Genomic DNA, 23870 nt, shown 5'->3' on the forward strand with positions numbered 1-23870 from the left:
GTCCTTCATCTTCTACTGTTTTCTGTTTCTTATCTTTCCCTTCTTGGTAGCCAATATAATCGCACAGCTCTCCACCCTCGGCTCCCACAGGACTGGTCCCACCCCCATCACTTCTGATTTCACCTCAGGGCCTCCTTACCAGCCATTCCCAGTTGTTGAATGGGCTCCAGAGAAAGGGATGGAGACCAGAGCCGTCAGCTCTCCTCCTGCTCTATCATCACAGTACAACTTGGGTGGAGTAATTTCCTTCTGATCATTTAGGTACAAAGGACCAGCATCTTGTCTTCTTCAACTCGATGACTTTTCTTTCAATAACAGAACATCCAAACGATGGAAGAAGAGAAACAAGGGATTTTAGGATTAGGACACATCCTTAACTGGTTCCTCAAACCAGGATACAGTGCTGTATGGTTTTATCTTTCAGTATGTGGACTCTTAATTGTTAGAAGGAACACAAAGCTTCCTAGAATATAGATACTAAGTAAAATGTTCACCTGGAACACGAGGCCCTCAGTATCCCTTTAGCTTCCCTTACTGCTCACCTGCCCACATCATAGACTTCCTGGATCAAAAAACTGTCAAGAACAAGGACGTCAACCTTATTCTTAAGGAGCATCACCAGGCTTCCTGGGCGCTGAGCTCTAGGGCTTTATCTCCTTTCCTCACTCACTAAGAGGACTGTGGCTAACAGTAAAAGTAGGAGCCCCCCCCACCCAGCTGCTGACTGGGGGCAGACCCTCCCACAGCACAGCGCCTGCACAGCAGAGAACCAGCCCACCGTGCGAGCCCCGCGGTTACGGGGCGGAGTACAGGGGGAGATGATTAACGGATGTCAGTGATAGAGGAATGAAAAGCATGAAGCTGAAAGATCGAAGCCACATTTTCAGAGAAGAAAGCAGGGGGCAGGAGTCCAAACAACAACAGCCCCAAGCGCCACGAATGTGGACTCACAGCACACGCCGTCCAGTCAGCGGTCTTTTCTCCCACGAGTGACCATCATCACAGTGACACCTAGTGCGCCCCAACTTTCTAGCGAGGCACTAGAGAGATCACTTTGAGCTTTCTGACGGCTTGCTATGAATTTACAGCATTCCCCGACTCCTCTGTGTGCCGGGAAGGAGCAGGCATGGGGTGATGGCTGCCATCGTGCTGCGAAACGTGACTGATGCCAAGAAATGAAATCTTTGGAGCCTTTGAAAGGCTTCCAAGAATGTCAGCATGTACTGCCTGCCCGCCCTCTGCTGAATGCCTACTTTGGCTGTCTGCTTAGTACTGAAAGTGCCAGACAGGCCTTCACACAAAGAGAGAAAGTGTTTGGGGCCCATGAAAGGGGAAAGCAGAGCCTTTCCGATGTGAATGGTGAGATTCAAGAGGTAGGAAATAAAGTGGCAGGGTGAGGAGGGGCCCTCAGGAAAGGTAGGAATAAAAGACCAAAGAGGAAGAGATTACGTATCTATCTACCTACGCAGGGTAACTTCTTTGTAGCTCCCCACGATCAAATCTGGAGATGTAGACTACCATCACACTACATTCCGTGCTTGATTATCACGGAAAGATCACTTGCTTGTAGATTCTCCCCGTATCCAAGGACCTCTTGATCAACTGAGAATAAGAATTTTTAAGCCCTGCCAAGGCAGAGATCAGTGTACCTCTGTTTCCATTTTAACACTGAATATCAATACCATTTGTGCTGTTTGTTATTGGGGATTTTCTTTGACTCGTTTTACCTCCAATATATTACCAAAATAAGAGATGTCTGTTGTAGTGCATCTGAATATCTTGGAATTTTTTATTCCTTCGACTGGGTTTAAGAAAGAAAGAGGAATGTTTTGTAGAATGAACCGTTCTCTAACCCTTAGCCATGCTACTCATAACTCCCTGGGCACAGCGTGTACTGCTGGAAGAAAGCTCTCTGTGGCGTTCTGAGCTTTTCCAGGGAGGCGGTCTGATGTCATTGGTGGCAGACACAGTATGTATGGATCTGTCTTCTGTCTGCACCATCTGTTTTTCTCCTTACAGGCTATGGTTCAGATTCTTCTCTTCTCTCCAGGAAGTGTGCCTCTCCATAAGAGCGTGGGCTTTAGGTGTTAAAGGGACTGAGCTACTATTCTAATGTGGGTTCCCTCTGTTCTTTCCTTCCTAGAATCTTATGGCAAGGGCCTTATACGACAACGTCCCAGAGTGTGCTGAGGAGCTGGCCTTTCGCAAGGGAGACATCCTGACTGTCATAGAGCAGAACACAGGAGGACTGGAAGGGTGGTGGCTCTGCTCCTTACACGGTCGGCAAGGCATTGTCCCAGGCAACCGGGTGAAGCTTCTGATTGGCCCCGTGCAGGAGACCTCCTCCAGTCAGGACCTGCCGACCTCTGGACTGATGCACCAGCCCTTTGGCCAACAGAAGCTCTATCAAATGCCAAACCCCCAGGGCGCCCCTCGAGACACCATCTACCAAGTGCCACCTTCCTACCAAAATCAGGGAATTTACCAAGTACCCACTGGCCACGGTGCCCAGGAACAAGATGTGTATCAAGTCCCACCATCAGTGCAGAGAGGCATTGCAGGGGCTAATGGTCCCCACTTAAGTAAAAAGGTGAGTGAACAACAGACTCGATTTTTGTTCTTACTTAAATTTTTTCCACTGTACTCAAAGCATGTGTGTGTGTGTGTGTGTGTGTGTGTGTGTGTTCGCGCTCCTAAAATAAGAACTTGGAGCTTCCAAGAAGTACATCAGAGAAGTAAGTATATCTTCCAAGAAGTAAGAATATCTAAGTACCCTAGCTTGGGTATCATTTTTCCATTCATTGGTCAGCAAAACGCCCACCCTGTGCCAGGTACTGTTGATCCGTCGCCATTATGGGTTCCCGAGCCATGCCAGGTCATAGTGCGTCATCAAGTGTTTCTCTCCAAATTTCTGATAGACCTGCTTCTAGACCTGGACTCTGCACTCAGTTTCCAGTCTTTTCTCTTTCTCCCTTGAGTGGTACAAGGCACCACATTTTGCACAAGCACAATGAGGCAGCAAGGACTCTCCTTTCACCAAAAGCTGAATCATGACCCCACTGGCCTGGCTGCACAAAGAACCCACCAGAAGTAGAGGCAGCAAGGAAGGTGGGAGCAGGTCATGCCAACCAACTTGTTCTGGAGAGTTGTCAGCTTCAAGGGTGACTCATTTAAAACACATAGACTAGTGAATTTAGAAAAGAGCCATCCTCTTGTCCTTCGAGTCATTCCTATAATAATACCTGAGGTCGTGGGTGAATATAGTGGGGCTAGGGTATTTAGGAAGGCATCATGTCAAAAAAAAAAAAAAGGAAGGCCCTCTTCAGCACTCTATATAATTCCACATGCCGTAACAATTTGAGATAAGTAGAAAACCGATTTAATTTCAAGCATCTAGCATATTTTCAATGCTTGTGATACAGTGATGAATTCAAGAGTGAATCTAGCCTCCATGATACTTACGCTGTAGTAAGGAGACATAAGCAGACACTGAATGTCAGGTGGGGAATTGTGCTGTGAAGAAAATGATACCAGTGAACTTGTGGAGGGTAATAGCCAACACAAAGGTGATGCTCTTGGAAGCATTGCAGGGGAGGGCTTTTCTCTTCAGTTTGCTGGCAAATTCCAAGGGCCTACAATCGGTCCAGTGAGGTTTGGTATTAAGAAGGGGCTAATTTAACAGAGTAAGAAAAGATCCCTGAATCACAAGAGGAAAGATGCAGTTGGACGCCAGAAAGAGCTTGTTGATGCTTAGAACATGACGTATACATGTGCCCTGCCTTGCGAAAACCTAATACAGAGTTGGAATTTACAGTCCCAAGTAGATTATGGAATATCTATTTGCGTGATAATGGAATCCTCTGTTGGAAAAAAAAAAAAGGAGGAGGTGATTTACTGTCGGATTCCTTAAATAACAAAGCCACGAATGTATTTTCAAATCACCTTTTATACAAAACGTGTGTTTTACAAAACACTGCTCAAGAGCACAGGTGTTACATAAGCTGAGTGTATAAACATTAGGAGGGATTCCTCAAGAAGTTAACAGTTTTCCGACTTGTATTGCCTGGAACAGTGATCCCTGTCTGGGGGTCATAGACTGCGCCCGTGACCTTTCAAAGTCCTTCTTACCCCAGGGATTTTAGATTCAAAGGGAGAGTCAAACCAGGCCTCTATCTCCAGAGCGAAAAAGAACAGTTGAAAGGTGTGACTATAAATAAATAACTTCTCTCATTCTTAGCCCTGGTTGTGTGCATCTTAAAAATAGCCCTCCCTCATCGGAGCTGGGGAGGCCAGCACAGGAAATGCTTGGCTGAAAGGTGGTGGGGTCTGAGCTTTCATCACAGTTTATTTTGGCAGGAAGGTGACATGTTTTTCTTTTTAGACTCTACCTTTTTAGTTCCAAGTCTGAAAAGTCTAAAACTTCGGACTTCTTCCCATGTCATTTGCTATAACTGTACTGCAGGTTTGTTCCTGGACCCTTGATCCATTTAGAGGGGAGAGAGTTTGACACACCTTCCCTTGGATGGAGGTTGGAGTGCCGGGGTTACCATTGGGCACTTGAACTCAGTGTTTTTGTTTTTGTTTTTAATTCTAAAATCAGTGGAAGGTTTTATGTTTAGCAAGAGGTAGGTGGTTCCTGTAGGGGGAAGCCAGCTTCCAGAAGGGCGCTCTGCCAGCCCTTCCAGGGGATGCCACAGACCTGGGGGAGGCTTGACCAGAGCTCAGGGGTAGGCAGTGCCCCGAGTGCTGAGCTTCGAGCCGTCGGGGTCTGAGGTGGTAACGTGGTGAGGCAGGAGGGGACGGTCCTGGATCTTCCCTGCCAAACACCATGTTCTCTAGGACACCTGACCTCACCCTGAGTCATCTCAGTGCCCCTGGGTCTCAGGCTGCCGCCTCTGTCCTGTCCACTGGACCATTGGCTCATGCCCCATGGGAGTGGGTGTGCCCTCTTCTTTCCTTTCCTCTCCCTCTCTTCCTTCTTTCCTTCCTTTCTCTCTCTCTCCCACACCCTTTTTTGCTTTCTTTCTCTCTCCCCCTTTCTTTCTTCCCTCCTTCCTTCCTTCCTTCCTTTGTAGCGGAGATGGCTTGGCTGCTGACAGGTGATTTTAACCTTCTGAGTAAAAACAGCTGCTTTAAAAACTTCCATCAACATCTCCCTCTGTGAGGTTTCTGACTCTAGACCTTCTCAATGGGTGAGAATCATACTAATGACTTAAGCCAAGGCTCCAAGGGTTAATCTCAGTACAGGGGGGATCCGGCAGGGGTTTTTTTGAGTTCTCATTGTAGTAGTTTTGCTGACTTACTAAATAGCCCCATACCCATTTTTCTCTTTTAATTTCCCATCTGTAAAATGATGGTGAACCCAGAACTGGACATTCCTGGTAGCTTACGTCATAGTCCTTAAAAGCTATTAAAGGAGAGAAAGAGGAGGCGGTAGAATCTTGTTCTGAATCACTAAAGTGTGGTTCTAAAATTTTAGGGAACATAAGAATCACCCAGAGAGCTAGAGAAGGTGAGTTGAGATGCAGATTCCCAGGCCTCCCCCAGATTCTAGCCCCAGGGCCAGGGAATCTGCATTTTAGTAAGCTCCTGGGATGGTTCTGGGGGAGGTGGTCCAGGACTGCACTTTGAGAAGCATTGTTACAGGGCCATGAAGGGGGTTGGATATGTTCCAATCTGTGATTCGGGACTTTCCACAGTCAAAGATTCCCTTGATGTTGCTACAGACTATGGGCTTCAGAAGTTTTATCCACCACAGTTTTTTCTACTAATGAATCACATAGGGGAAAAAAAGACAGTGAATTCTGCCTTGTATCACTACAACTTTGCTGTCTGGGAAACTCCAGCCCCCACCCACCTTCTTGCATCCCATCCACGTAAAATGAGATTCATCACTTATTAAATCAGTGGTTAGAGAGAGAAAGAAAATCATATAATCTCCACCCTTTCCTGAAACAAGAAGACAGCATGAGGATTGTGAAAAGAGCCTGGGCTCTGGGGTGAGGTCGACTCCTGGTTCTGTTTCTTTGGTAGCTGTTAATCCCTTGGCAAGTAACTGAACTTCTTTAGACTTCAGTTTCCTCATCTGTCAAATGGGAATAATCATAGATATCTCCTAGGGTTGCTGTGAGAATTCAATGAAACACTGTATAGAAAGGACCTGGCACAGAGTTTCGCAAAGCAGGGGCTTAAAAAAATTAGTGCCCCTTGCTTTGTTTTTCTTTCCTTTCTCAGAGTTTATTTGGAACTGATCAGCCCTGTTTGTGTTTCATACGCTGCACTGAATAGGCAACTACTTTATTGCTAGCATATATGCTGTTCTCTTTGAGTGTGTGGCTCTCTCTTTGGTTCTCCAGAAATTTTGTACAGGGTGGAAAGAACTCTCAAAGTTATCTGGAAACCATATACACTGACACCTTGACTTAATTTCATTGGTCTTTTTCACTCTGGGTTTTGTGTGCAGGGCCGTTTTATCCATTAGGCATTGTGGGCAGAATGCCGGAGGTCTACGAGAACGTTGGAGCACTGAATAAAAAGTCTTGGCTCCAAAATATGAAACACAAAAACTGCAAAATAGAAATTAATAAACGTTTAGACAAACGTGCCGGAAACAACACGATGTCAACCTCATTAATCGTTACATTTAGATGTCATAACTATTTCATTACATGTGAAAACAATTTGTAGGTTAGATTTTTCTCACTTTGCAAAGACTTCTAAATACGCCTGTGATTGCCAAGAACTCACAGGCATTTCTAAATTAAATGAGTTACTCATAGTCCAATAATTTGAAAAGCTGAATTATATTTTTAAGAAGTGTCCTCGATTTTTTAAAGGCAAAATTGTAGTTAATATGGGACTGTGGTTTGGAGGGGATGATTTAGACCCAAACTTCAAAAGCATAAGGCCTACAAAGGTCTGAAAGAGCTTAATTTCTCTACTTCAGAGATCAAAACCTGCCCCCTGACTTCATCCATTTTGTGCCTGATCTTCACAGGGAATTATGTGTGTTTCTCCGATTATTCTTTGGACATGTCGCTTTTATTCTAACTGGCGGAATTAGATTTGCTTTGCATCCTTCTGAAGATCAGTTTGGGGCTAAATTATGAATTCCATTCAGGCAGGCAGAGGCCATGGCTGTCTCTTTACTGCTATAGGCCAAGCTCAGAGCAAACCATCAGCACAGAGATAACAGCCAACGAGTGAACGCACAGGCAGAAGCGAGAAACGAAGCATTTAATTTGAGTTGACCTTTAAATAAGCTGAAAAGTGGTTCTGATCTTATCACCCCTTCACCATCACACATGAGTCAAATCCCGTGTCCAGCTCATTAGTCTATTATGACATATGTCAGATTTTACATGGTCATTTTCCCCCAGAAGGGTCTTGGAGAGTGTCACCATCTGTTTTCTGAAATGTTAACTCTCTGTTCACAACAAATGAGCATCCAAAGCATGATGTCACATTCAACTTTTCTGAGGGCCTAACTTTTATGCATTTTGCCAAATTTAGACAACAAGATTAGTTAACACGTCTATAGTCATCTAAAAAGGAGAACCACACTTTTCCCACTGAGGAACAGTGCTTCCTTTACCTATGCTATTATGTATTTACTGCCTTTCCTCATCTGTGCTACCTGTGAACTCCTATTCATACTTAAAAACCCATTTCAATGTTCATCTCCTCTGTGAAGCTTTCTCTGCACCCCAACAGTTTCTCCTGCCTCTGTGGTCCCAAAATATGTTGTAATTTCACTTAATCTCAAGGGAGCTCACAAGCTCATTAAAACTTTAATGGCCCACATTTATAGTGTGTATGATGGACTGGGCAAGTACTGCTTCGGGGGTGGCACTCAGTAAACTCAAGTAACAGTAAGATTTATCTAAACCCCATGACATCATCTTTAAAGACCATTTCCTACCTTCCAAGGTGAGACATAGCCAAATATTGGCAGGAAATGATTCAAAGATTTTAACCAGGTCTTCCAGGCCCATTCCTTGAAAGGTAATATAAGAACCATAAATAGTTTATGCTACAATGTTTGTGCCTTCTTAGACACTGAGTCATCATAAATTACACACACACGCGGGCACACACACACCCAAAGCCATTGGTTAGGGAACTGAGGACTTCCCTTATTGGGATGTGAAGCATTGTGAAATCTGGTTGCCCAGAACAACACTCATATACCAGCAAACCAACTGCTATATATTAGCAGTATGATTTGTCTACCATCAAGTAAAAATAGATTAAGAGGAAATGAAAGCTCCCAGAGAAGATAAACTCTGACTTCACCTCACATTCCTGTGTTCCCTTCCTACACACACACACACACACACACACACACACACACAAAATCATACACACACACTCTCAAAAATACTGGGGAGAATCAGAGTTTGACAGGGCAGAGGGTACCTCCAGTTTCTTCACTTATAAACTCAATAAAATATGACCCTGTTCCAGAATTATGCATTCCTATATAAAGATAATCCTGATTTGAATGAATTTTTTTCCTCAGTACCATGGCTCTTTAGTGTATGCAGAGAAGTGAATGTTCACCTAAAATCTCCACCCTCAAGAGTCAAGATAAAATTTAAATACACAAAATTCGAGGTCCTTGAGCATTTCAAGGGCTCTATGACCTCACTTTAAAAAGGAAAAGTATCTCTTCCCAGTTAAGTCACCCAGGCCAGTGGAATGAGCAAACCGTAACACCTCCTTAGAAATGAACAAAGGTCTTTTTTGTTTGGTCAATGCCAAGGCCTTCAAACTCGGTGGCAATTGCTTATAAAGCTCATAGATAATGCGTATTTCTAGGAACGATTTAGTAACGTCTTACAAACTCAAAATGAAGCGAACAGAGGTAATCTTCCTTCCTCCCTGAATGATTTCATGCTAAGTGACTGTGCTTATCAGAGAGACTAGGTCAGCATCATACATAGTATGTTGGCTGGCTCAGTAGATAATGCTCTATTTGTGAGGGAGAGAAAAGAATACGGAATTTTGGTGATTTGACTGTAAAACTGAGACTTACTATTGGTTGAACGCGTTTTTAGAAGCAGACTTGTCTGAGTCCTGTGCAAAATGCAGAGCTGGGCGCCTTCTTAAATAGCTGTGCCGTGAGCCTCTTTGTCCAGGTCCCCGTCCAGAGAGGCACCCTGCTCCTGTCTAAGGGGCGCAGGTGCGACTCACTCGGGACGTGTATGTCTCCCTTCAAAGCTGTGATTCCAGTAACGTGTGAAGAGCACCAAGGAGTCGCATCTTTAAAGGGACCCCACAGTAGATCAATTTTTGAAGCCAAAACAAATCCCTTAGCAAGGCCATAATCACATCTGATTTATCTGAATAATTTTTATAATACTTGCTTTTCTTTTTTTTTTTTATAAATAGAAATCCATTTTAAATTTATTTATTTTATTTATTTATTTTTGGCTGCGTTGGGTCTTCGTTGCTGCGCGTGGGCTTTCTCTAGTTGTGGCGAGCGGGGTCTACTCTTCGTTGCAGTGCGCGGGCTTCTCATTGCAGTGGCTTCTCTTGTTGCGGAGCATGGGCTCTAGGCATGTGGGCTCAGTAGTTGTGGCTCATGGGCTCTAGAGCGCAAGCTCAGTAGCTGTGGCACACGGGCTTAGTTGCTCCATGGCATGTGGGATCTTCCCAGACCAGGGCTCAAACTCGTGTCCCCTGCATTAGCAGGTGGATTCTTAACCACTGTGCCACCAGGGAGGCCCAATACTTGCTTTTCTTAAAGCATGGTGTGCTTAAACCAGTTATTTCTCAGAATAGTTATGCGTTTTCACGTTTCAGCATGTTATTAAGCTACTCACTTCTTTTAAGAATCGTTTTAGAGCTAAAGTGGGGTGACTTGCAGGTGCCTTTGAGCTTGGTTGCACGTTAGGGGCGTTACGTGCATAATCTCATCTAATCCTCCCAACAGTCTCATAAGGTGTTCGTCACAGCCTCCACTTTACAGGGGAGGAATCTGAGGTCTGAGAAGTGAACTTGCTGAGGGACATACCTCTAGGAAGAGGCAGGATTGATATTTGAGCCCACGTCTGTCTGACTCTGAAGCTAATGACTTTTACATCCCAGCTAATGGTTGATGTTGCCAAGCCCTAAAATAAGAGGGCATATTTAAACACTTCATGAGCAATTCCAGCTCACCAGAACCCTGCATGCTAAAAAGCATCCTGTTGGTCAGAAAGAATGAAAGGCACTGCCAAAGGCTCCCACCTCAGATCCAGAGCGTAGCCTCAATGCTGAGGGAGTCTGAGCTAACGACCAAGGAGATGCCTGCCACCCGGCTGCAGTCACTTGCTCCAGGGCAGGCTGACCCTCAGAAGGCCTGAGCGGGTCATCGAGGTGCTGTAAAGACCGTGGTACCAACGTACTGCTACGGTGGCTTTCTCTGCCATTGGAAACACCGTCTTTTCAAATGACTTCACATTGCTCCAAGTGAATAACTTCATTTAACCAGATACAGTCAAATCTCCCAGAACTGGCTTGCCAGTGTGAAAGGGACACCCCCAAAACATAAGACACCCAGATTTCAAGTTTTGCCTCTCAAATAAGGAAGTAACTTTCTTTAGGACTATTTATTTGTGAAGTTAGAGAAGTATTTTTTTGTGAAGTTAATCTGTCTCACTGTGTAGCCTATAAACACTGTGTAGCCAACATGGCACTGGAATGGGGGGCCCTGATGGGCTGCTGGACCCTGCTAACTGAGGTGCTCCTTCACACCCCTGTGGTCATCGAGCTGAATAACCTCTGAAACTTTAGTCCCCTCAACTGTGAAATGGAGAGTAGGGTTGGATTATCGCTTAATGGTCTTGGCTAAAATTTTATGACCCAGACATCCTTATCTGATTCTTTCCCAGAGTCACTTGAAAAGTTTAGTAAAACGACTTGGCCTCAAGATTCTTAAGAAAGAAGAAAAGACACTCAGGCGTTGATGTAAATTTCAGTTGACCCCTACGTTTTGGCATATCCTTCTTTTACCTTCCTTTAGGATCCTGTCCACCTTTCTATCTGGAAACCGCCGTCTCCTTTAGAGGATAGAACCATGTCTTAGAAAGCAAGGAGCAGGCAGGAGCACGGGAGAGGGGGGTCGGGGTGCTGAGCGGGGGGCCGCAGAGTTCGCGGACTTGGTCCCATACATGAGAACCCTTCCGGGGAGCGCCTCGTTAAAAACTCTCCTCCCTGCTTTGTTACCAAGAGCTAAGACAGTGTGTCGTCCTGGAACTCGTTTTCTGCCCAGTTTCCTCTGTTCCACCCTCTCGGCTTGGGTGAGACCCTCGATGGGTCTGATGCCTCTTTAAGCGACAGCCCTGCCGCAGCCTTGGGTCAGCGCCATTCAGAGCTGGCGCCGAGTTCTGCCGTGTGAGCTGCTTGCTCCGTCCTCCATCATGTCGTTTCTCCCAGTGAAGTCACAGCGTCTTTCCTGTACCTATCTAGGAGGAGACGATACCCATAGGCATCTGGGTGCAGAAATTCTCATCCCTTTCCTCTTTCCATAATCGCATCCCTTTAAGGCTGTCTGTGGGCACCTCTCTAAAATCCAATTCAAAAATCTAGATTTAGTGCTTAGTGGTTTGTTGAATTTATTTGGACAAAAAGAGAACCAAAATGCTCGTGCCTTTTATAGTTTTCACTCAAAGAACATTTCGGTCCATGAGATATAAAAAAAATGGCTGTGTTGTGCCCATCTCTGTCCCGGGCTGTATTCAGCTTCGTCCAGAGAAACACCTCAAACACTTGCAGAATCCAGAAGTCATTTCCCATCGTGTTCTTTCATGTTTAAACGCTTCTAGCTGCTCTTTGGCGCTTGGTCGCTCCATAACTAAATATTGCTTTAGCACTTGCTACACAAAGAGCTTCCTGAAAGCAGCAGGGGAGACATGCTGGAGGCCTGACAATCGGGGCACTGTTTGTATGGAGTGGTTTGCCGCCCAAACGCTGTGTCAAAGGAAAGTGACCCAGGAGCGCCATTCCACCTCTGAGCTTTCAGTTGTGACTTTTTCCTCATTTGAAAAAAGAGCCTGGCAGTGATTTAGACGTGGCTCGCAAAAGGCTACATTCTAGCATAAAATCAGACATGAAAATGTCTTTGAAGGAAAGTAAATCACCTCCCAAAATACAGGGGAAGAAATCTTGATGAGCCCGAGAGAAGCAGTAGGAAGGGTTAAGGGTGCTCGGGGGCCCATGAGGGTGTATTTTTAAGGCCGGGCTCAGTTTTTGTTACATTGTTGCTATAACAAGTAAATAAATGGGCTCACTGCTACACCCAAGTGGGGCAGAAAGAATTTATAGAGAATTAATAAATCCAGTCAGAGAAAAGCAACAAGTAATCTTGGATTTGAAACAGACAAACCTCGATAACTTTGCTGTTTCTGGAAATGGGATCCAAGTTCTAATGAGCAGTCACTGATAATTCTGATGTTTCTTTTCCTAGGGTTTTCTTTAAAGGGAAAGGGTCACACAGTTCATGGGCTTTAAGACAAAGAGGTTCTTATAAGATCGAATAAATACTGTGGTGGCTCTGTTAATGCTTTTTAAGGGCATTTAAGTGAACTTAAGTCCTTTCCAACAGGCAGTTTTAGAAATCAAAATACTCTTGTTAATGTACAGGTCCCAGAGATAGTATAAATAAAACTGGGTGTCAAGGAATTAAAGAAAGACAGGAAGCAATGTAATTTTACTTTCCACATATGTCTAGAAAAATGCAAAAGATGGCTGCTAATCAGTGAGGCCTGCTCTTGGATTCAGGTGATCTTAGGTGCTGTTAATGGCGAGGTTATAAATCTGCACTGTAATCATTATGGCATAGTGGCACTTTTTAACTTCCCAACAATTACCCATTACGTTTCCTGAGCACCACCTGGGTTGCCCAGTTCTTGAGTAGGCCTTAGGGCAGAACACCAGGAGCTGGTTACACACATTCCTGCTCTGCCGGATTCATGGGTAAGCTCCACTGGGCCATTATCGAGGCATTACCTAGATATCAGAAGCAAAGGATTGTGTAACTCCCACCATTCCTAATGTTGCTTTGGATTGTAGAGACTTGGACACAATGAAATCATGGGATACAGAAACTGAAAAGGGTGACAAAAGATTCCTCCCGACCCCTCCAAGTGGGATTTCTTATTACTTTTTAAAATTTTGTTAAAATTATAAAAAAATTCTATTTTTACGATTTTGAATTTTTTTTTGATACGTACATACATCCAATGTAGAACTATGAATGATAATAATACACTAGAACAGGACCAATGCTGCTGAAGTTCCCCGGGCTCCTCCCCTTCCCATCTTGGTCTCATCCACTCTACCCAATTCTTTCAGTCAAACAGGAGGATTTTTCTGCATCCTTTTTACTGTTTTGTTCTTCTTTCGGGTTGCTGATAGCATGGAAGGAGGGAAAGAGTCAAAACACGGGCGAGTGTTGGAGGAGAGAAATGAGAATTTGTGATAAGTATGTGAGCAGTAGGGCTGGTGCGAGGCAGCACAGAACATGGCGGGACCTGAGACCCTATTAATCGGCTTTCACAGGGTCGGTGGGTGGTCAAGGAGGATCTGCCCTCATGAATAGCACAGCCTGCTCCCTTCCCACTTCCCCCAGCGCACCCCCGAACGGGCAGCATCTTGCTGAAGCTCTCCTAACCACGGGGCCTCTGTTTCTGCTATGCCCCATCCCAGGCTCCCACCAGCTCAGCTTTAAGGAGACAAACTAGATGCCCAAGGGAAGCAGCACCCCCAAGTAGACTTGCTGAGACCTTGGTACAAGTGATACCGTGTGAACAGAAGTTGTCTTTATAGAAAGTGTTTTGCTTCTAGACATTCCTCATGGGTATGCGTCCTACTTCTTGGTGAGCTCCTCTTGACAAACCCAGCATGTGCTCTTCCACTGAAAAGAAATGCAGAGGAGAAATTCAATAAAGTCTCTTGGGTTTGGGACTTTGCTGTCTTTCTCTTGGATAAATATCTTTATCTCTCAGATTATAAAGCATGTTTTCTCCTGGGGTTTTCCACTGGTGTGTCTTGTGCTGTTATGGTGATAACTGTGACAATGGCAACACTGATATGACCAGAGTAAAATAGTAACCCAAGCAAATACACTGATGATCACCAAGGGCAAAAGTCTCTTGTCATGTACCACTTTAATTTGAAATTCCCATTGCCTCGTAGACCTCACTGGGAACACTGTGTACGTTTGTGAAGATTAGTTTCTTTTTACATGACTTAAATCTAGGAATGATTAAATTTTGTATTCTCCTACGGTTTAATCATGAAACATTTTGAAAGCAAACAGCCCTGAGATCTGTGATCACCAAGACAGAACCATCCTCATCCTGTTTGGAAGGAAGCAGGAATTGGCTGTTTTGTTCTTGTTTCTGTTGTCTTGTCTCCTGAGTTCCTAGTTATCTTTGATTGTGTGTTGGACATTGTGGTTTTTTAAAAATATTTGTAGACATAATACAAGGCCTATAAAGCTGTTCAGAGAGAGTAAAAATCCAGAGAGGATTTTACTTCCTCTGCCAGCCTCACAAGCACACATAAATCTAATTTCAGGCTTTGAGATGTTCTTGCCAAGCCTGATGACTTAAAACCTAGCTTCAGCCTGTACAAGGGTAGGTTCACTTCCAGCTACTCCTTGCTTTCGCATGCAGCCCTTAGGGTCCCAACCCAAACTGCAGGATGGTTATCAGGACCCCTACCTTGGGGAGCCCTAGAGTCCAATGTTTCCCTTCCCCCACAGAAGCTGAACAAACACAATGTAGCCCCTCAGACCTGTTTTAGATCAGCAAATGCCCCCAGAGAAAAAGCAGCCTCAAAATTTGGGCTTCCCTCTATGAATTCCTTCTCCACTTTTCAGTTTTGACCTGGTAATTCTTTACTATCTTTTAACTTTTGATGTTATCAAGAAGATTTTTCATATATTCTCCTCACTTTTTAAAAGCTGTCTTCATTAGGGTGATTGATCTGAATTACCTAGTCCACAGTTTAAGCCCAAAAGTAAAATCTGCTTAACCTAGGTAACAATTATGATAAAAATAGCTGAGGATTACGGGTTTATGCTTTGCCAGGTACTTTATGTACTTGATCTCATTTAATACTCCTAATAGCCTCTAACTATGATTACTTCTGTTTTACTAATGAGGAAACAGGCCAGGAAATACCTTGGTCATGTCGTCACAGCTACTAAGTGGTAGAGCCAGGATCTAGATCCAGCTCTGCCTGGGTCCAGCTTACGTTCTCAATCACTCCCCTCATCAGACCTAATCCTTTCAATGAGCCAAAGACCCAATGTGGCCTTGGCCTTTGGTAGAAGACTTCATGCAACACAGGCCTGTCACATATTTTCAGAACTAGAGAAAGCATGACTCCTGTTCCTTTCTATTGTATTTTTTTTCTGATGTTAAGGTAAAAAGCAGAGTTAGTTTTCATTTCTTTTTGTAAAACTCCCCCATATGTTTCTGGCTTGTGGCTGAGAAGAATGCAGGTGTTTGGGTCACATGCAAGCTCTAGATTGGGAAAAAGGAAACCATCTAGTGGCCCTTCTTGGCCGCCATCCAACCATGGTTTGCACCAAATAGTGGTGCAGGTGATAATTCTTCCATGGTGTCTGATTTCTCAACTTTACCTAACATTCACCCTGCTTTCTTGGCCACCCCACTTGCCCAGCACTACCATGCATGGCTGATAAGACATGCCCCTTATCCCATGGGTCCCACTCATCCTAGAGCTGACTTACCTGGAAACCAACCTCATCCTCTATAGGCAGACCTGTTTAGTGTCCTCTCCAGATCCACACCAGTTTGCTTAAGAAAAGCCTTGAGTTTTCCTTTAGTTCATTAATATATTCAGTCAATACGCTTATCCAAGATCTACTATATTCAAGGCACTGTGCTAGGCCCTGCTGTTTATATACAAATGGAGGAGAAATGGTCTCTGTCTCCACAATGCTAAGAGAAGAGAAGAGATGGTCTGAAACAGTGAAACCTCAAGGGTTAAGCAGTGTTAGAGATGTATATGCACACGCAGAAGGTTCCAAGGACGGAGATATTGTATCTGTCTGAGAAAGGCTTTGTGGGAGAGAGGCACTCAGGTTGGCCCTGAAAATTGAATGAAGTTTGCACACGAGGAAAGAAAGATGAGCATCTTAGACAAAGACACTGTGAGTGAAGATGCAGAGGTGTGGCACGCAGGGCATCTATGAAAAATGGAGTGGTTCAGTCTTGCCAAAGCACAGAACTGGTGAAGAGCTTTCAGGTCCTGCCCTCGGACTGAGGAGGAAGGAAGAAATACACAGATGAAAGCAAGGACCGGGCACCCTGGGGGCCAGAGACGTGTCATTTGGCCAAGGTGCTGTTTGAAATATTTGAGCCAATTTCCAAAATCAGGTATCACATAAAAATCCAGATTTCTTTTTTTTTATCATTTAAATTTTATTTATTTTTTACACAGCAGGTTCTTATTAGCTATCTATTTTATACGTATTAGTGTATACATGTCAATCCCAATCTCCCAATTCATCCCACTACCACCCCCACCCACCCCCCCGCTCCAAATTTCCCCCTTGGTGTCCATACGTTTCTTCTCTACATCCGTGTCTCTATTTCTGCCCTGCAAACCAGTTCATCTGTACCATTTTTCTAGGTTCCACATATATGCATTAATATATGATATTTGTTTTTCTCTTTCTGACTTACTTCACTCTGTATGACAGTCTCTAGATCCATCCACATCTCTCCAAATGACCCAATTTCGTTCCTTTTTATGGCTGAGTAATATTCCATTGTATATATGTGCCACATCTTCTTTATCCATTCGTCTGTCGATGGGCATTTAGGTTGCTTCCATGACCTGGCTATTGTAAATAGTGCTGCAATGAACACTGGGGTGCATGTGTCTTTTTGAATTATGGTTTTCTCTGGGTATATGCCCAGTAGTGGGATTGCTGGGTCATATGGTAATTCTATTTTTAGTTTTTTAAGGAACCCCCCCCTCTGACTTCTCATGAAAATTGGAAAGACCTGGCAACACAGGGAGTATTTTTTCAGGATGGTGGTTGGCTGGAGCTGAGGACTGGCTGCCACCTTTCAAAAGAGTATGAATTCTGTGTCCCCAACACAGGATCCCGGCTAATCTCTCCCTTCACCCAGCCTGCTCAGCCCACAGGCATCTAAGCATAAAGCCCTGGCTCTGCTACAGGTGCGAACTCAAGCCAACTGAATGTGGAGACACGAATGACAGACCTCAGGGCTCTGTCCCAGCCCACTGACTCTCACACCTGGTGGTTTTCAATGTTCCCTAGCCCTCGCTGCTACCCCGGACACAGACTCCCCTTTCAAATATCAGCATGCTCGGCTCTCAAAATTATGAGACGCGGAAGTCTTAATAACATTTCTAAAAAGCTCGTGCTGCCCAGAATCTGAGGCTCAAAATGGTGTGAATCAGAGTGTGGGCTGGGGTAAGTCACGTATGTTTGCTTGTTTTTTTCTACAAGCGGAATTAGTAGAGAGCTAACGTGACCCCAGTCTCCAGGCTTTAGATCCTCCCCTGCCGGGGTTCGGCCTCTGAGATTTATTCCATGGACTCTTCCCTTTCTAAACGTCTCTAGTCTGCCCTTCTCTGCTTCATAGCTCTTCTCAAAGTGTCCACCTTCAGACTTTTCCATTAGTTGACAAGAACAGTATACTAACGTCCAAGGAAGGTTGGATTCCTCATCTGGACAGAAAATCCATATTTGGAAAATGCAAATCCTCTGCAGGGGAGCCAGGAAAGTAGTCGGTCATAGAGCCCTGGGGAGCCCATGGTTCAGCCCCCTTTGTGGCAACGCTAAAGAACTAAGAGGTCAGTTTGGTAATTCCTAAGGCTAAGCCCTTATAACTATAAATAAATACGCAGAATGAAAGGAATGCAGGAAAGAAAAACAAATGGAGGGAAAAAGGAAATGAAAAACCTGACTTGATTTCATTGAGAAAATTAGTTTTTAAGATGCCCTTTGTGTAGCAATTACATCAGTGCCTTGCTCTGCAAATGCCCAGGAGATTTCTTCCCAAATGTACAATCCCCTTAGCTAGACCTTGGTGTTCCTCATAGGCTGAGGTTCAGTAATCCTGGGAAAGTAGAAAGGTTTTTGTGTACTATGTCAAGCAGGAAGAAAAGGCCTTATGAACCACAAAACTGGATACTTTGTAAGGTACAGAACAGTCAGCACTTTCCTCTGAGGAGAGAACACACAATTGGCATGAAAGTGACCCAAGCCATGGGGTGAGGAGGAGAAGGTCCAAAAGTAGAGGACGTCCAGCTCCTTGTTCTCTCAGGCGTCACAAAGGGGCTCACTCTGTGCCCTGCCTGTGTCTGACCAGACGCACAACCCCGGTCCCATTTCCATGACATTCGTGGACCGGTGGGAATTGGATAGTAACATCAGGATGCTGGCATTGGGGAAGGTTGTATTTTGTTGGCTTTTTCCCCCTGTGGTTTTTCACCATCTGTTTCTTTTAATGCATAAACAAGGAAAATGACTGGTTTGGAATGCAAAGTTTTAAAAAAACCAGATGACCACAGGCATCCTCTAAATGAGAAAGAGAGAGCACGCGGGGGGTTCTGTGACATTTGTCAGGAAGTGAGACCTTAAATACTGGGAAGCATTAATGCTCCCTGCCAGGGACGATCTGCAAAGGCAAGGCAGAGCCTCACTGGCGACTCGCCTTCCTGAGGTTGTCCCTTATGTTTACATGTCACCAAGCGCTATTTTCAGATACTAGCACCACCCCATCTATCTCCCAGCCCCGCTCCCTTTTTTAAACTAAAGATGAAACCCGTCTGCTGGCCTTCAGCATAACCAGCCTTGGTTTTCCATCAGCGTTATTACTAACTTGGCAACCTTGGATAGAATCCACTCTTAGAAACTTGTAGACTGAACAAAAGCGGCGCTGTGAGCAGGTTCTATTAAACAGCCAAAACAGAGAGCTATAAAAAGAGGAGCTGATGAGATAGACCAAGAGAAGATAACTTCATTTCTCTCCTGGACAATAGTGAGTGAAGAAAAAAATTATATAAGGGCATTGGGAACACAGTGTATCTTTCTTGAGCGAAGAGCATCCTGCTTTAAAAAGGAAGATTTGCTCTGCACAGTACAGTAGCCACTTTGTAAAGTGGTTCTGTATGTTGCATGCCAACAAACCTTAAAGCAAGAGATTCCTTTTTGAAAACAGAGGCAGTGGAGAGATTGGATGGGATGGTGGCTGCATGCTAATCTCTTTTACCTTCATTGCAAGACATAATCAGCTACAAGCACCAGGGATTTAAAAGCAAATTGATCCTGGGCATTTAGAGCCCCCAGGGAGAAGGGCATTGTGCATTTGGCTGAGTTCCACCCATTTCGGGGTAAGATGGATATGAGCATTTTTCGCATAGTTTTGCAGGCAGCCTGACGCCAGAGTTTTCACATTAGAGAAAGGATAAAAGATGATGGTTTCTTAGGGAACAACAAACTCTTCCTAATTTGCAGTGTCTGTTCTCGCAAATGTCATGAGCAATACTTAGGTGGGTGCTGTTAGCATTCGGGGGACAGGGGTTAGGCAGAAACAAGACCCTAGTCGTTTAGAAGCTTTGGGGGGATTAAATATATTTTCAGAGGAGTTTAAGTTCCAGTCGTTTCTCTACCTGTGCTTAGGACAGAATGAAGTGTGTAGATATGAAAATGTGAGCCTGTCGGGTGAGATTTGTGTCATTGACATTGGTTCCAGATGCTCGAGCTGCGATGAGTGTACTTTACTTTTGACATCACTTGGACGTAGGTACCGTCTGGATGTTTGCTTCCCCGGTGGAAATGGGAAAATGATTAGACCTCAACTCTCTTCCTGGTTGGCTCCCAGACTCAGTATTTCATGTGTTTCATTCGTTAAAATGAAAGCTCCTGGAGGCTTCTAAGGGCAGCGCTGTGTGAGCCTTAGCTTCATAAAAGTACTCTAGTGGCCTATGGAATTTTAGTTATAATCATAATAATGTCAGATGAAGAGGCTTCCTGGGGAAGGTATGAGAGGAATTTTAAGTGGCTGAACTCTATTTACAAATAGTTTCAGAGCCTTTTTTTTTTTTTTTAAATGCTGTGCTTTTGATGCTCCAAAGGGTTGATCTAGGACTTTCATAATTCAAACATGATTCTCCTTTCAAGTACCTTTTGGGAATGGAGACTTTATCTGACTAACTTTGAGGTGATTTTGTTACCATGAGGAATGGGGACAGAGATATTTCAGGGGATGGTTCTTCGCTGGGATTCAAGAGGGATTTAAAAGTTTACGGGCCTGGTGTCTCCTTCCTTGTCTCCTTCCTTTTGTCTCTTCCCTCTTTCTTTGTGTGTGTGTGTGTGTGTGTGTGTTTTGTTTTTTTTCTTTCTTTCTTTCTTTTTAGTCGGGTGAAAGATGAGGGTGGAGTGTCTCATCAGGAGGCTGGGAGGTGCCCTCAGGACTCGGCTTGGAATTTTACCCGTGTGTCTTCCTGCCACAGGTGATCACGCCGATGAGGACAGGCCATGGCTACGTGTACGAGTACCCATCCAGATACCAAAAGGACGTCTACGATGTTCCTCCTTCCCAGACCGCTCACGGGGTGCGTACCAGAAATGTGGTCACTGGGGGAGAGGGCAGCTTTCCTTCAGGGCTACAGAGGAAAGGGAAGTTCACAAAATATGTACATGTCCTGTGACGCTTTATTTAGGTTGTCTATCCAGGGGCCATTTTAGCCAATGTTATTTAAGTTATGTTTTCTGGATTTGCTTTATTAGGGAATCGAGGCTTTGATCTAACAAAGCTTTTATTGCTTATCAATTTATCGGGCAGCGAAAAATTGAAGCTACAATTTAAAGTACAGTGTAGACAGTTCACCTAAGATCATTTTTTTTAATAGGTTATGCTTTTATTTTATAGCTACTTTATTTATTTATTTATTATTTATTTTTGGCTGTGTTGGGTCTTCGGTTCGTGCGAGGGCTTTCTCTAGTTGCGGCAAGCGGGGGCCACTCTTCATCGCGGTGCGGGGACAGCTCTTCATCGCGGTGCGCGGGCCTCTCACTATCGCGGCCCCTCCCATTGCGGGGCACAGGCTCCAGACGCGCAGGCTCAGTAGTTGTGGCTCACGGGCCCAGCTGCTCCGTAGCATGTGGGATCTTCCCAGACCAGGGCTCGAACCCGTGTCCCCTGCATTAGCAGGCAGATTCTCAACCACTGCGCTACCAGGGAAGCCCTAAGATCATTTTTATATTCAATCTAAGTCAAAGAATACAAAATTGAAAAAGAAAAATTCCATCAACACTTTATTACATAGAATTCAGCCGAAGGGCAAGGGAACACACAACCTGGTAAATAAATCCGTCATTAAAAGCTTAGTACATAAAAAATGACAAGCATAAGACATTTCCATGCTGGGTAACTCTGGTGGGGTGTTTCTCTTCAGGTGTACGACATCCCACCGTCATCTGTGAAAGGCCCCGTGTTCTCAGTTCCAGTGGGAGAGATAAAACCTCAAGGGGTCTATGACATCCCTCCCACCAAAGGGGTAAGTGAGCTACTACAGAGCAGCAAAAAACGTGTGTGTGTGTGTGTGTGTGTGTGTGTGTGTACTGGGATAAACAAACCAAAGAGGAGAAGCTAGCCTTTGTAAGAGAGTACAGGGAGGGAAGAGAAGGGGGGAGGGAGGAAGAAACGGCAATAAAGATAATTCTAGGAATTCCATATTTAGGGGCCCCCACTAAAAAAATGGGGAGTCAGTAAGGAGAGCCAATAAGAAGGTAATCAATTCCATTTGGCAAGCAACTCCTGTATCTCATATAGCTCATGTTTATATAGGGTGTCACAGCTTACTCAGGCCGTGTATATATGGGTTAACGCATTGGACTCATTCTGCCCAGGAAGTACAGTTATCCTGATTCTACAGATGAGGGAACTGTGTCTCAGAACATTGAAGCAGCTTCTGGGCAGCACACAGCTGACAGGTCCGGGAGAGACCCTAGGCCTCTCGACGCCTGGCCTGGGCTGTTAAGGCATCATCTGCCCTCCTGGCCTGCAGCACTGAGGAAGGAGACCCAGGAGGTGGTCAGCAATGCGGGCCCAGGAGAGCAGCGCAGGCAGGAGGGGTCCACGCAAGGCGGCGTGGAGGCCAGGGAAGGATGCACTTGTCAAAGGGCGGGGGAGGTGAGGGCAGGGCCAGGCCTTGGGAGACACTTAGGGGTGGACGGCGAGCGAGGGGGAGGCAGCACCTGGCCCTCATCCTGATGTACCGCTCAGCTTCCGCACCGTCACATGAGCCAACTGAGCAAGTAACAGCTTCGCTCTCCACTTGCTTTTCAGGGATACGCCATTCCACCCCCTGCCTGCAGAGATGAGGCCGGGCTTAGGGAGAAGGAGTACGACTTCCCCTCTCCCGTGAGACACGCCGGCCGGCCCGACGGCAGACCCGAGGGCGTTTATGACATCCCCCCAGCCGGCACCAAGCCCCTGGGGAAGGACCTTCACGCTAAATGTAACGGCGACGCTGCAGGGGCAGCGGAGCTGGCGCCGCGGCGACACCAGAGCGTTTCCCTGAGCCACCCGGCCCCGCAGCTGGGCCAGCCCGGGGGCTCCCAGAACGACGCCTACGATGTCCCCCGGGGGGTCCAGCTTCTGGCACCGCCAGCAGAAACCAGCGAGAAAGCAAACCTCGAGGAAAGGGACGGGGTTTACGACGTGCCGCTGCACAGCCCGCCGGACGCCAAAGGCCCCCCGGACGTGGTGGACGGCATCAACCGGCTGTCCTTCTCCAGCACCGGCAGCACCCGGAGCACCATGTCCACGTCCTCCACCACCTCCAAGGACTCTGCGCTGTCCGCCTCGCCGGCCCAGGACAAAAGGCTCTTCCTGGACCCAGACACGGCCATCGAGAGGCTCCACCGGCTGCAGCAGGCCCTGGAGACGGGCGTCTCGGGCCTGAGGGCGCTGGTCACCACCGACTGGCGGGGCTACGGGTACATGGAGCGGCACGTCAACGAGGTGCGCGCCGCCGTCGACAGCGTGGAGCTGGCCCTGAGGGACTACGTGCACTTCGCCAGGGGCGCCGCGGCCAACGCCTCCCGCCTGCCGGAGCCGCTGCTCCAGCACAAGGTGAGGCGGGAGCTCCAGCGGCTGGAGGACTCCCACCAGATCCTGAGCCAGACCAGCCACGACTTAAACGAGTGCAGCTGGTCCCTGAACGTGCTGGCCGTCAACAAGCCCCAGAACAAATGGGATGACCTGGACCGGTTCGTGATGGTGGCAAAGACGGTGCCAGACGATGCCAAGCAGCTGACCACGACCATCAACACCAACGCGGAGGCCCTCTTCAAGCCGGGCCCCGGCAGCTCGCACGGGAAGGGCGGGCCTGAGAGCACCACGAACTCCGCTGAGTGCCCACACGCCGGCTCCCAGGTACAGCTGCTGCATCCCGGGGACCACAAGGCTCCAGCCCTCAACAAGCCGCTGCCCCCAAGCCTGGGCAAGGACCAGCCCCCTGACTGTAGTAGCAGTGACGGCTCTGAACGGAGCTGGATGGATGATTACGACTACGTCCACCTCCAGGTAAAGAACCGGACTCCTAAGGCACCTACATTCACACGCAGGGGCCTGGGGCTCATGCCTGTAAGGCTGGTAGCTAGACTACCAGAGCGGAGACCAAGATTAATGTTCAGAAACATGATGAATGGTTCACAAATTGGAGGCAATGTTGTCCGGTAGGAAGAATACTGGCCTGAGAGTCCTGAGTCCTCTAGACTTTTCCGTGACACTGTGTCACCAACTTATGTAACCTCATCTCATTGCCTCATTTGCAAAATGAATGAAGCACAGGCTTGGATT

The 23870-nt window shown here is 46.0% G+C and overlaps 1 protein-coding gene across 1 annotated transcript in view; it reads left to right on the forward strand.

Moving 5' to 3' along the window:
• The window catches only part of NEDD9 (neural precursor cell expressed, developmentally down-regulated 9), a 45940-nt gene that overhangs the window by 16396 nt on the left and 5674 nt on the right, over nucleotides 1–23870 (forward strand). The window contains exons 2-5 of the mRNA XM_007173945.2: nucleotides 2144–2590; nucleotides 20515–20616; nucleotides 21460–21561; nucleotides 22353–23594. Coding sequence (XP_007174007.2) covers nucleotides 2144–2590; nucleotides 20515–20616; nucleotides 21460–21561; nucleotides 22353–23594 — 1893 coding nt within the window. The remainder of the gene's footprint in view (nucleotides 1–2143; nucleotides 2591–20514; nucleotides 20617–21459; nucleotides 21562–22352; nucleotides 23595–23870) is intronic.

Source organism: Balaenoptera acutorostrata, chromosome 10 (assembly GCF_949987535.1).
Source record: "Balaenoptera acutorostrata chromosome 10, mBalAcu1.1, whole genome shotgun sequence".
NCBI classification, from domain to species: domain Eukaryota; kingdom Metazoa; phylum Chordata; class Mammalia; order Artiodactyla; family Balaenopteridae; genus Balaenoptera; species Balaenoptera acutorostrata.